This window comes from Passer domesticus, chromosome 1 (genome assembly GCF_036417665.1).
Source record: "Passer domesticus isolate bPasDom1 chromosome 1, bPasDom1.hap1, whole genome shotgun sequence".
Lineage (NCBI taxonomy): Eukaryota > Metazoa > Chordata > Aves > Passeriformes > Passeridae > Passer > Passer domesticus.
This window is the reverse complement of record NC_087474.1, coordinates 21,911,257-21,926,156: the sequence shown is the minus strand read 5'-3', so window position 1 is coordinate 21,926,156 and position 14,900 is coordinate 21,911,257. Positions and strand designations below refer to the sequence as shown.

Genomic DNA, 14,900 nt, shown 5'->3' with positions numbered 1-14,900 from the left:
TTTTCTCAGAAGGTACCACAGATATGTTCATAAAGAACAGTAATATAAGTCTGTATATAAGACTGGGAATTCTGCAGAATTACCATGAATGCTCCCCCACAAAAGAAATCTTTGCCTGACATACTGAGAGGCAACAGTACTGGCAATCATGATCTCAGTCCAACATTGTGGACTTAAATAGCAAAAACTTAATACCTCTCCCTCAAAAGGAGGGGTAATAATACCTCCCAGAAAAGCAAACATGCACATGTGAAAATTTCATGCATCACATGATCACCCACCCACACAGGCATCCTCCAGCACATGCACACCATTCTCAAGAACACAAGGTGCACCATCTTGCTGAGGCAGCTGCTCAATCTCATCAGGCTGAGATTAAAGAAAAATAAAAAACTGTATGTTTACAGATCACGATTTCATCTCAGATGTATTTTGAATTTTTACAGTTCAAATTGTAGCTATATATACTGAGTTCAAATATTTTTACATTATTATTCTTAAATGTGCTTTTTTAAAAATAAAAACTCTAGAAGGCCAACACAGTAAGCGCACCTGAAATTTAAAGTAAAAATTGTGATTTTAATTTCCTTTATGCAAACACTTCAATATTAGCCAATATTTTGGGAACAAATTCAGGAAACAAAATTTGATCCTCTGCATTTTTATCCCAAATATGCAGTTATCATCCTCATTACCAGCTATATCTCACTGTTACAGAGCTGGCTTTTCACCTAAGGGTGAAAAGGGTACTGTATTTCACCTAGCAGAAGGTGAATTTTTGCTTGTGTGAAACAAAAGAAGGAAGAGATTTTTGGTTTAGTTTAAACAGCACAGCACCTTAGAGTGTTTACTATTTGCTTCTTAGAAATGGCACGCCCACAATTAAATGCATGTAAAGAGATCCCTGTACAGGACTACCTAAATAAGACCTAACATAGAGCTAGCTGGAAAGATGGAGCATAATTTTTACTCCCAGAATGTCCCAAGAGTATCCAAAAGGACTAGGCTGACATGTCCCTTCCACAGCCTCAGAAGCAGCACAGAAGCAAGACTCACTGCTCAGACACGGTGAGTGAGGCAGCTACACAAACATTCTTCTGGCAGCACCAGGATCTGAGCTGCTCTTTGCTTCAGGCCTTGCAGCACAGCTTACTCAATGCCTCCTTTGCCAAGGAAGTTTTTGGGACTGTGCCCCACAAACAGTAGCATCAAGTGGCTATTGGAGTAAAAACTGCAAAATGGAAGCAGAGATGAGCAGCCAGAGGAAGAGAGGGAGGGAATTTCTTGAGCTAGTTAATTTGATAAACTTGATGCATCAAAAAAAAAAAAGTTTTTAAAACAACGGCTTCCAAATTCTGGCCAGTTTGAAGGTCTAGGAAAACAAAACAAAAACAACAACAAAAAAACCACCTGGCCAGACAGCTCATCCATTACACTCAGCAGTACTAAGTGGTTCTTTCTTTTTCTTTCTTTCTTTCTTTATTTCCTTATTTCCTTTAGACAACCACTCTACAGCAACCCTGTTATATGTGCCTACTCACTTGTGTGCCCACAGCCTCCATGTTCTGCAGTGCAAACATCATTATCTGCCTGATAAACACGCTCCATCTGACAGCCCTGCATCAAGGGCAGGTTCAAACAGAAGCCAGTTGCAGCAGAACTCACTAGTGAGCTTATTAGCAGACCACTGCAGGAATACTGGTCTGCAGTGAGAATTGAAAAAATAAGCACTTGCATTTTAAGTAACATAAAACAAGATGAGGGCTTTTCCCTCTTTTATCAGTCAGAAAAACACATGAACTATTATACCTTTGCCACATTTGCTTTGAAAGGACCTAAGATAGACAAGAAAAGCTACAGAAGGAATTAGAGGCACACCACATTTTGATTTTTAGCTTCTTTTTAACGGTATTGATAATCAGCTTCTAGTCTAAACCAAAGAACTTAAAATGCAGTTTGACTTCAAGGCATTTTTTATGTTGCTAATCAAAACATGATGGCTAATATGCATTCCTTGATTAATGTTCTTCTCTATTTAAAACCAAATGTGATTAGCTTAAATGCAAATATTTAAAAATCACCATAATTAATATTTTGAAAAGTCTAATTCATTCTTTCTTTGAAAGGGTTTTCTTTACATTTAATTTAAAAGTCTAACGTGACTAATACTGTATTGTGATATATAAGACATTACCATTTTTAGTAAAGATTCAATGCTAAAATTATTCAAATGTTAGCTAAAGATAGAAAGACAAGCATCCATATTGACAAGAAAATTTTTGAGCACTATCATATTTGCAGCACTAATGTGCAATTAGAGTTTTTACTGAAGTTCAGTCACAACCAGAGTTTTATCAAATACATGAGCTAGACCTTGGAGTTTTGTATACCAAACATCTTGAGAAAAATTTCAGCTTCCTCCCCTCCATTCCATCTCCTCTTCTCCCTTCCATTTGCTTTAGAAGAGCACAGTTTGCGTAAAGAGGAAGAATAGCTGCTGTCTTCTAAACTCCCTCCTCAGTGTGAGTAGAAAATGCAATTTTAATACCCAGCATTGTCTGAAGCATTGGAGTCCTATACTAAATGGTTCCAGATTTTAGCAGAGCTCACCTTGCCTCCCCTGCATACCTAACAAGTCACTTTAACTTTTCAGCTTAATGTAGTTTTGTTTAAAGAATGGTGAAAACACTGCCAACTCTGCTTCCCTCGGGTTGTGGATACTACAGATTGAAGAAACACTAAATAATACAGTCTTGTTTTGACAAAAGAGGGGGAGGAATTCAAAATTAATTCTTCTTTACAAATAGCCCTCCTTCCTTCAAGTACTCAAATTCTTGAAGACTACATCTATACCAGTAATTTAAATGAGTTTGAGACTGTTTGGCTGAGACACCATCACTGTCCTGTAGCACTGCTGCAGCACCTCCCTCTTCCATCCTCCAACACAGGAGATGGGGACTTCTTACAGGGAGCAGCCCCCAGCCCACACTAACTTCCTAACCCTAAGGAAGCTTTCTAATGCTCAAGAATTAATTATTTGTAAGTGCTAATTGTCATGAGGTAAAGGCATAGCAGAGGCTGCTCTGACAGTTGAACAGCAGAGGCTCCCACATTGCCTGGGAACACTCCCTGGTGTCAATGCAGATGTAAACAAGCAAGATATTGACTTAGCAGGTAACAAAATGTTGACAGGCTTTGTAGAAACTCTACAGGAAAAGCTGCTATGAAAGTTTGAAATGCCATATGTTCTCATATACAGGATGTTCATTGTTTGTGCCAAAGGAGTTCAGTCTCTCAGTCCAGCCCTACTCTAAATGAAGACTTAATCTTCTGAAAAAGATCTGGCTGTCAATCAACTGTTAAGATGCATGTAGGAAGATCATATTTCTACACCAAATCTATATTTATTGATCACCTGGGAAGTAAAGTAGAATTCCTGAGTTAGAACACCAGCTCTGCAGTGGTTTTGTCTGTCATAGACTTGTGATTTTTTAATAAATCTATGAAGTACCCATCAGTCCCTGGCAAAATCCATGTTATGCACTAATTCCTATGAATGCTTTTTCCGCAATTTTTCTTTTTGTGTTCTGCTTTCTCTTTAAGGAGAGACTCTCTTACCTCTTTTCATCCTGTCTTTAGGGACTCTCTTTTAAAAATCAGTGCTCAGCAGATGCTTCCATTGTCTCATAAAGGCACCTTTTCAGGTGTATTACCCTCTATTGTATCTGATCATTTGTGGAACATTGTGAGGTTCAGGCTCCTACACCATCAGCCCAAGATTAAATATTTAACTTTCTTTCTCCTAGAAACAGTATTGTGAAGAAACTGATACACAGTGAACATCACAAAGCACTCTCATGTTTTTTCCACCTTCCTAACAAGTTCCTTCCTCTCCTTGACCATTACTATCTCTTCATTGCCACGGACACTTCATTTATCTTCTATTGTGACCATATCTTACGTTCTCCCTTTTACTCACTGACAGTTCCTCCTGATAAATCTCTACTTAACTTCCCAGGATGGAGGTTATACAGCATCAGTCCCAAACACTAGCTAAGAATGTCAGAAAAGTGAAAACTTGACTTAAGTGTAGACATTTATCCAAAGGCTTATCCTGCTCATTTATTTGGACCAGACTCAACCCAGGAGAAATGGCTGGAGAGGGAAAGTCGATAGGACTCCAGACTAAAAAAAAAAAAAAAAAGGGGAGATTTAATACAAATGAAGAACATAAGGCTCAAAAAATCAGGAAGACTTGGACACAAGACTGGCAAGGAAGCAGCTTGTTTGGGAATACTGCTTCACCTCTACTCATACAGATAAGACACAGTTAATGTCTACTTTAATTCATTCCTGGAGATACAGGATATGTTTGGTGTTTGAATCTGTTTTAGCTCAGCAAATCTACATATTTCCTAAAGTATTGCAACAAAAGAGTGAGTAGTGAAAGCATGTTCTCCAAATCTAGGAGATCATGTTCATCATTGAAAGTGTCTCTGTCCAATAGCCTGTAACATGGGGCTTCTCCTGTGGATGAAACATCAAGATTTTTTTGAAACAGCAACTAGGACTTTTTCACAATTCCCTCAAACTGTTTTCCTATTTGAGGGCAGATAATTACTGTCACAGTGATCCAGCATGTCTGGGATTCATTGGTGATGAGACCAATGAAATGATGATTCCTGAGTATAGGAAGATGCTCTCAAGGTTATAGCACCCATAACAGCTTCAAAGTGAATCACAGAGGTAACCCAAAGCTACTGCAATACTCCTGAAGTATTTCAGACCTTTCAAATGCATTATTTAGATTATCCTTAAGAAACTTACTAAGCAGGACATGTGTGCATCTGTGTCTGTGCTCACAGGTGCAAACACAAACTGAGAGGATGGAGGCTGCAGCACAGAGAAAGCTCAAAGACCACGCCAGCTTTTAGCTTTAAGTATTTTATATATTACTTGGAGCATTTGTAAGACAGTAAGTAATCTCAAAGCAGAAAGATAAAATACAAGTTGTTTTGTGACTTTTTAAATGGCAAACAAAACTATGACCATTTTATTTTCACTATTATAAGCTGTTAAAATCACCTAGGTTAGGGATTTAAATGACCTAGAGCCATCCACAACCAGCCTTAGGAACTTATTTCTTATTCAGGCTTAGAAATGTTCCTACATATTAAGATGTCAGAGATCATAGTTATTAAAGCACTGGATGCTTTCCATAATAATCAAGACCCTTGGCTACTGTAGTAAAGACTAATACCAAGTTTCTCAGACATGTTTCTCCTAGTAAACTGTGATTAGCTCTCTGCAGCACAAGACTGTGCCCTATCAAATCACAGTGTGAAAATTAGTTATTGAAGTCTGTATGCAAACAAGAAATACAATGATATTCAGTTTCTACTCTCAATACTCTTCCCAAATCCACAGACATTTAATGTGATCAGCATTTTTTAAACAATAATAATAATAATTTATCACTGATACTTTCTGTTCAAATGCTTTTGTTTTATGCTTAGACAACTCAAGATTATAGAATTAAAGCCTTGCCTGAATGATCATTGACATCCTCACCAATGCTCTCTGCACTTCTCAATTTATCACAATTACTGTTAGCTATCAGTTTTAAAACTTACTAACACATGCAAAGCACAGGACTTACTTAACCCCATACCACATATATTTAAATACAGTAATTCCACAAATCTTCAAGAATAATGGAATTGGTTCAGATTTGGCAAGACATTTTAGGATACTTCACTATTTACTAGGAAAAAGAACAGATTAAGTCATCTTCAAAGAATCACAGAATATTCTGAGTTGGAAAGAACCTACAAGGACCATTGAGTCCAACTGTCAAATGTATTACTAAAGCTTCAACTTTCATTTTTGCTCCTAAGAAGTCAGTCAGCAAAGCTAGAGTGTAAGAGCAATTTCAGACCATCAGGGAGGGGAGCATGGCTGGTTGAGCACCTGTAGAGGATGATGCAGCAGCCTTACTACAGCCAGAAAGCTTTTGTGCGCAGAACAGCACGAAGGAAAGCAGATTTTTTAGAAATGACAGAGAACCTGGTGTCCTTGACCAGACATGTCCAACAACCCTAAAGGTGTGAGCAAATAGTATTCATTCCAGCCTAGCTCATAGGTCAGAGCATTTTTTGCAGAGCATAGCTTAGATGCTGGTACCCCAGAATGATTCCAGAGGGATCTATTTTGGTGCTCTAACAATTCCACATTCACAAGCATAAAATTCAATTACTCAGTTTTGGGGTATGCAAGCCAGTTTTGGCTGTCCACTTAGATGATGCTTTCTATTGCTGTAATTGTTCAAAACAGCAAATAAGGAACCATAGGACAAACAAAAAATCCTTTTACCAAGGTCACCAAGGATAGAGGGTGCACAACACATTATGTGTACAGAACAGGGATTTTATTTTTTGAGTGCTCCAAGATCTTCACAGTGTAAGGGAATTAAGAAGCTCAGTGCTTTATATTAACAGGCCCTAAAAAGAATAAATTATTGCCAGCAAGAATAGTAATTACTCTGACTTACAAATCTACATTCTTCACAAATGTGGAAAGGACCTAAGAGAACAAAGGCCACACCATGCAGAAATGGTGAAAATACTGAGTGACCATTTTCAGTCTTGGAGGCACCTTTCTTTCCTCCTGTCCCCACTCTGCATTTGTATAAATATTATGTATTCACAGCTGAAAAAATCCATAGTCTGGGATGAAGAGCAATTCTAACACAATGCCTGTATAAAAATTAGATTTAATAATGCGCCTACTGTGGATTTATTTCCTGATGCTCTTCTGCATTAATAAACCCACATCCCTTGACACACTTGGAAGCCAAACTAAATAATGAAACCAGGAAATTTCTTGGCTGCCATCTACTGTTCAAAACTTTCCTGTATCTCACAGAAAAAGAAAAGCAAAAAAACAACCCAAAGAACAGTCACTGACACCTTCAGGCTTTCTCCTTCTCTTTACTATTCTTGCTAAACCAAATGCTTTTAGGCTGCTTTTGCAGACCACTACATTTCTGTAAGGATTCTGTATTTGCTCACCTTTCAATCAGTATCAAGAATGAGGAAAACAAAACCTTGTAAACTTAATGACACATTGTGTAATGGAAAACAGTAGTACTTCTAGTATTTCAGTGAAAGACTGTTAAAGGAGTTTCTACTAATTCACTAGAGAGCACTAGAGTGTGATTTCACTATACAGCAGTAAGTCAGCAGAAGGACAGAGACTAAAAAGCAATGTGCAAGAAAGCTGTCTGCATTCCTATTTTTCAAGGCCTTGTGTCTCTATTGTAGGTAAGCCCTACAATATATTTGTTTCTCTCTCTCTCTTATTTTGAGAGCTATATAGATCTATTTGTCCTTTACAACTCCTCTGCCTCATCTCCTGCTTACTGCTTCACCTGCTTTGCCATGTTTAAAAAACCAGAAATTTTTATTTCTAAGATCCCCACTCAGAAGTTCACAAGACTATAGATATATATATCTATATCTATCTATATATATCATACTATATACATACTACACACATACATAATATATATAGTACATACATAAACATGCATACATAGCACAGCATAATGAAGCTGACCACATCGTGCTGGTCTCTAGGAGACAAACTGCTCCCTCTCACAGAAACGTATCAGATGGTGAAACAGTTTTTCAAGGATGGTTATAGAGTATGGCAACCAAATACAATACATAATGAAATATTGAAATTAGCATATTTCTTTGCAGAAAGATACTAATAGATGATCTAGTAATAACTTCAGCTTTCACAATTTCTTTGCTCTACTCTTTAGTTTCCTTCAGTATTCATCAAAGTTTGGAGTGCTCTGCTGGAAAAGTAATCCTGACTAGAGAATCTGCACACTAGCAGTCTGAAAGGTACAATTCTCAATGGCTGAGGAATGCAAGCAGGTGAGGGCTCATGCTGTAACAAACAGAAGAAAACAAAACAGAAAGAGAAGAACTTAAATTAAAGAAAACCTCCAAACCTGAGCATAATAAAAAGTAAACAGCTGGAAAAAGCTGGTCATGGTTCACACGCTGCACATCAGGTAATTTTGATCACTTGTGGTCAGGGATGCAATTATCTCTGTTGTGTACTTCCAGAGAGGGAATTTGGTAGAACTTGGTGCTTCAACCTACCTGGTTTGAAATGGGGTAAAGAGTGGACTCCAGGCCACGTATCTTCGTTTGGTGTTCCAAGTACCTAAAAAAATTTTAAAAACATATTGCTTTAATGGAAAATACTTCAGAAGTCATAGCACTGTAGAAAGCACAATCTAAACTTCAAATAGGCTTCTTCACTGGGGGATGAGGAGGAGGCAGAAGTTGCAAAAGGTTAAATGATTACAACATTTCCAAGGTACCAGTGGAGTCTGTAAAGCAGATGGGAGTGCTGTGTTCCTGTCACACTGCCTGTTTAACCAATGGAGGTTAAAGCTACTTTTCACTGACAAGTATCAAGCTATCTGAGAACACTGGTTTTACAGAAAATAGATAATTTATCTCAGAAATAACTTAAATCCTTAGACATTTAAATAAGATAAACAGATAGATGCTTTGATAGAAGATTTACACAGATGGTAAAGAGGATTGTCAAGAGTGTGGCATGAACAAGAATGCACAGCAAAGTGTTGTTATTGTAACATGGCTGCAGCACACATAAAAATAGTAAATCATTAGGAGATACAGACTTTATTGACTCATGCATTATGCTTTGTTTCTATTCACTTCCACTGTCCTCCTTCTTGTAATGTAAGTCAGACCAACTTACAGCATCAAAGTATTTACACTTCTCATATGCATCCTATATTCTCTGTTCACATGAAAAGTTCACTCTCTGTGCCCTTGACACAAGCAGTAATCAAAGGGAGAGAACTGCCCTAAGTAGTTCTCCCATAGCTGGTTTTCTTCATGGCACGTAACTGTCAAGACTTGCTTTAAGTAACGCCAGGAGGAACACTTAAATTACCAGCTCTAGAAAGACATTTCTGAACAAACTGTGGAATTTAATATTTCACTAGTAGGATCTTTCTGTTCAGAAATTTACACTCAATTTCCAACATGATTGAAAATGCTAGATTCTTTTGAATATGTGTTATAAGCTCAGGCCCTGGAATAAAAGTTGATATTCTGAGTGAAAGTAATTCACTTTAGTCTGGTGCTTGTTTTGCATTACCAATGTACAAAAGCCCCTCGCAGCTCTGCCCCTATCTGCACTGCAGGTCATCTGAATAAATCTTTTGCACATGCATATCTTGAGTCCTTGTGACATTCTGTGGTCACTTACATCAGCATGAAGCAAGCCCAAAGTCAGCATGAAAATCTTTGGTCCAAAAAAAGTGAAAAATAGTATCTATTCCAAATCATTTGGAACTGAAGAGATTTATTTTAATTTTGTTTGCTGCAATATGCACATGAATTAGGAGCATTAAAGTAAGGACACCACTCTAGAATACTTGTTTCATTTCTTAAGCTATGTAAACATTTTTTCACGTTGACAAATTCAAGCTGAAAAAAATTCTTAGAAGCAAGACTGGCAAGGTAAAATACAAAAAGGTTTTCTTCAACTCTGCCAGAAATTTATAAAATTAAATTTAGAAATGAACTTAAAAACTTGAGACAAAAGTAAGAGAACTCTAAAATAGATAAAATTTTTACTTACAAGGTTTGCTTTATGAGTCTAAGACCTCTAATTTGTTGAGCATTTCACAATAGTCATATGTCTCTAATCTAAGAACATTAATCCAAAGATATTTTTTCTCCACTGTCAAACACAATAGGCAAACTGTCTAACTTAGGTGTAGTATGATCAGTAGAAAGTGAAAGCAGAGTACTAAGATGACAAAAGTGACAGTATCAGTGCAACCACAGAATATGCATTCACATAGCTATTTAGGTATGCAAATTCACTGATTTTATTTGTAAATATTGTTTGTAGCACATTTCTTTCAGTCCTTGTGCTAGGTCTTAATTGGCAGTTGAGTAAGATAAACCTGGTCCTGCGACCCTGATTCATCACAACACCCGTGTTCATCTCATTATTGCTATTAGAGAGAACACAGTTCTGGCATTAAACACTGAGGAAGTTTGGAGACAGCGTCGACACTATGTCACAAAATCAATTTGCAAATAACTTCCACTTACCTTCTGCATTAATCAAGCTCCTGGTGCCAAGCATCTCCCAGACCAGGAGAGGGAGCCCGTGGATCAAAAACAGAGATTCTTGCATCAATTTAAATTTAGAAATAAGGTTCTCAAGTTTGCAACCCCTCTTAGTGAATCAAAGCAATATTCTCTTATTAAATAAGATGTATTGGTTATTAATATATTTGCTCTGAATATTAAAAAATTAGCCACATTCCTCTAAAAGTGTGTACTTATTTGCCTCTTATTTTAGATGAGACAGAGACTATGGGACTGTACAGATAAAAATTAAAACCAGATAACAAAATCTGTAATTTTCAAGGAATCATACTTGATTCACTGTTTCCTGTTTCACTAGTTTTCCAATCCATTTCTTTACTCATATTCTAGCACATCTGTCACCACAGTATCTAAGAGCCAGCTACAAGCAAGTTCTGTGCATTGGAGTACTCAAACCACCTACAATATTTATACTTCTCTCAAGGGCAGCAGTCAGGCTGAAAACAACTGCAGGTTTTCTAGCATCTAAATGCCAACCATTCTGAAGGTAGAGACACTTGGTAGTTCAGGAAAGGATCCAAACACCTTATTTTAATGCATGGCACAAACACTACTTCCCCACAATTTTTAGCATATGTAATACAGAAATTCACAATAAGTGATAACCAACAAACAAGGAGGAGAGGGCAGCACTGAAAGAACTGTGGTTTTGGATAAGAAGAAAGAGTCACTGCCCACAGGTAAGTCAACACAAAGAGATTTGTAACCATCCCTTTGTGATTCTCCTATGCAGAAATCAATCCCATTTTGATAAGTGGGATTCAGAAATCCAAAGCAACGAGTTTTGACACCTGCTATAAACAAAGCTAAGTGGGCTTCACACTAAACACCACAGTGGAGAAGAATCTGCCTTGTTTTGCAGCTTACAAGAGAGAATTAAGGCACCAACAAGGAAAAGGGAAGGGAGAGTCCAACAGTTCTTCTGGTTTTACTGGAATACACTGTCACTTAGCAGTGAGGACTGATTATCCAGACCCAGACAACAGCTGAACACCAGGAGCTGTTTTTTTACAGGTGACCTCCTAGCCCCAACTTTCATGGTCCACCACTTCTCATCCTAAGCATGACATGGGAGTTCTGCCTCCTTTATATTTTAACACTTTTTTTTCCTTTTCATCTTCCAAACCACAAAATCAAGTTCCAACTTAATATCAGAAATAAACTTTTATTTAGCATTTAGAATTACTTGAAAAAATAAGACTAACTTGTTTGCTTTCTCTATAGAAAATTTGCTTCTCAGAAAAGTAGGCATTCAGCTTGCATGGTTCAATAGCCTATTTTCTTTAAATTGAATTACTAACACAAGACTAATCTACAATTCTTGTATTTGCAATGGATTTAATGTTTTCCAGGGACCATGGTGATTATCATTTCTGCAAAGAAGACTCCAAAATCTACTGGGGTTCTGCTGTTCCACACCACAGACAACACTCTGGGATCTTTTTGTTCTCTGACAGGAGATATAAAATGATGTTCTCATTTGAAACTTGCTATTAAATTCAGGACCAGATTCTAATTCCATTTGTAGGATGAGAAATCTAGATATATAAAACCAACAGATTTACAATACATCAGGGTACTGAGGGTCAAATACCTGTACTGCCAGCTGATACAATTAGGGTTTGGCAGAAAGTTATAAAAACAGAACCTGCTGTTCAAATCTCCATACACAAGCATGATATGGAAAGATTTCCTAGGAAATGCAACAGAAGTGTATCAAGGGCTACTGAATTACCTTATTTTTTTAATATAAGAAAAATTTAGGGGTTAGCATCTGGTTTTGCAAGGACTCACCATTCCCTGGTGTACAAGGGAATAATTAGTTTACAGTGAGCTTTGCACCACTCTACCAACACAATTAGTCACGTTGTCCTGTGTTCTGCTTCAAATGCAAAACCATCCCACATTACTGCCATCTATTAGATGAGCAGCAGTGCAAATCTTTCCTACCAGCTCTTTCCCAGTTGCTGGCATAATTAAAAAAGAAAAGCATTTCCTTTTACACTACAAGTTGTCAATAGACAAAGCTGCATATTACTGATATGACACTTTAACCTTTGTTAGAGCTGATGATCCTCAAGAAGGGTGATGGTTTGGACTTCAGGAAGACAAAGAACCTGCAGCCTGTGGTATTATTCAGAGCAGAATGAAAGACAAGACCTGAATGCAAATGAGCTGCTTTTCCTTAGACAAGAGTTATGGAAATCAGGCTAAATAATATGCAGAATTTTAAATTTTTTTAATGTTAGGTCAACTTGATGAACAACCAAAGTTTAGTAAAAAAAAAGTGTCAGGGGAATGCAATTTTTCCTTTTAAAAGAAGAGGGGTTTGTTTAAAAATGCCCTGAAATTTTAACTGGGAAAAATTACAAGCTGGATGTAAAAATGTTTCCTTATTTTATTGTACCTTTTAAGGATGCTTAAGATTTATTTTCCAGTCCTCTTGTTTGCTGGGTAAAACATCTACATTTAGTGAATCCTTGCTTGTGATGTACCATGGGAGACTACAGCTCTTTGAGGCACTGAACTCATTCAAAAGAGGAAGAGAATAAGCATTGCAGACAATTTGCAAATCAGCAATCCCTTTCAGTTGAGAGAGATTTGGAGGTTTCAGATGTTGGGTTTTTCAACAAAAAATTGTTCTATTCTTTGGAAACATATATCAAATGAAGCTTTCAACTTAGTCAAAAACCTAGGTGTTTTCTGTTTCATTAGGGGAAACTACATTACTGCTTTAGGTTTGTCTCTTGAGGAGCAGTGTGAGTTCCAGGGTTTTTCTACAGCAGCTCCATCACTCTCAGAACCTCTGGACACAGAATTTCTGCTCTGGAAGAGCAATGGTGCTAAGCCATTTGTTCAGATGATCCACCTGCAGCCACATTCCCCTCCTGAGGAGTAGAGTCGGTAGATCTGAACCACATCTTTCACAATCTGGAAAAGTTCTGTGTTACAACCCAATTATGTCAGTGAGCACAAAGCACATGCAGCAGTGAAGACCAAAGAATTAACTTCATCCTTCAAGTTAGCATTTGGTTTTAGTATAATAGGTTAGGAAAAAACCTTCAGTAACTATCTGTGTATTATGCATGCTGAGTCAGAGTCTGCTGACTGACAACTGCAGTGAGGCTTCCTTCAACTCTACTGGGCACAAAGGTGACAGCTGAGTGCCAAGTTTAATATACAAAAGATAGAGTCAGAAATGGAATTGCCTCAATACCAGTAATTTCTTTCATTTCCTCACATCAAGAGTTTAGAGGTTTGCTTTTGCAGTTCAGTTTCCATAAGAGCCTGCAGATCTATGAATTTGTGTAATGCACTTACAAGTTTGTTAGGGGCCAAACACATTTTACCCTTGGGAATGTTGTACAAGTTCCAGGCTTCACAGATGCAGTGAAGAAGTCACTTCATTTTCATTAGGATGGCAAGAATATATTTATTTGGATTCATGAAAAGTAAAGACCACATGCCTATTCATTGTCCTTGAGATTTAGAATATTGAAGCCTTACTTCATTAAATGAATGGCAAAAAATTATACATAGTTCCTAGAGAAGGAATCCATGCCAATTCAAAGTTAAAACAACTGAAGTAAGATTGTGTAATCTAGGCAGTCTCTTCCCATGTGGAAAGTAATAAAGGCCCTGTTCAGAACCTGAAAGCCATATTTTAGTAAAATTAATTTTTTTACATAGCAAACTTTCTGTGTTTTTTAAGTCAACTGTCATCAAAATATCCCTTCATTATTCCCACACAGATAAGAAAATAAATACCAATGAAACTTATTAAAAAATAGAAGATGCAATGCAACAGATTAAGCATACAGAAAACACAACTTGTATGATTCCTCTTCAGAACAAAAGTGTTAAACAAGAAAATATAATTCTTCACAAACAAATACAGACTTTCTATTCTTAGTTTTATGTGTAAAACAGGTGGTAATTTTTTTTGCTTCCTTATGTGTAAATGCTACCAGAAAAATGTAAATGCTACCATGAAAAAAATCCTTACATGGACAATACATGGCAAAAGGAAAAAGAAATTCAACAGACACCATGCACAATGGTAATGTGCAAAAGAATATTTTTAATGTGATCTGCATTCATTCAGGAAATTAAATCAGAATTATGGATTTAAGAGAAAACAAGGCTGGTTAGAAAACTGATTGGAGTAGTTATTTTGTAAGTAATTTTGTAAATGATCTAAGCACGGTCTTAGAAAAAAGAAAAAAAAAAGAAAAAAACCCCCAAAAAACAAAAAAGGAAAGTATTAAATTATTTTACTAGCCTTATGAAGTACCTGCTACAGAGATTATGAGGTTGGGACACAAGAGCAACACAAAAGAGAGAAGACACCTCCTCACCAACTCCATAAACTTGTTCTTCCTGTAAGGAAAGTGATGCTATTTTGTGAAAAAATTGAAGTAATTGAAACTTATTCTTTAAGGTGAAAAAAGAAGCAGCAAGAACAGAATGAGGCTCAACAAAAGTCTGACTCAGGCATCAAGTGGAAAATTATCATTCCATTCTATGTGGGTAATTGAACCACTTCCTTTGAACATAAGAAGTGATTCAATACATAAAGCTGTATTCTAAAACCTTGGGGTAATGTGCCAGTATGGATGGAGGAAGCAAAATATTCCCACAAAATTCTAATAACACACA

General features: G+C 36.9%; 1 protein-coding gene across 6 annotated transcripts in view; it reads right to left on the bottom strand.

Annotated features, from left to right (window-relative positions):
• CDK14 (cyclin dependent kinase 14) overlaps positions 1–14,900 on the bottom strand; it is a 341,412-nt gene that overhangs the window by 122,961 nt on the left and 203,551 nt on the right. For all 6 annotated transcript variants that reach the window (XM_064409653.1, XM_064409650.1, XM_064409676.1 and 3 more), the window contains one exon: positions 8,178–8,241. In XM_064409653.1, coding sequence (XP_064265723.1) covers positions 8,178–8,241 — 64 coding nt within the window. The remainder of the gene's footprint in view (positions 1–8,177; positions 8,242–14,900) is intronic.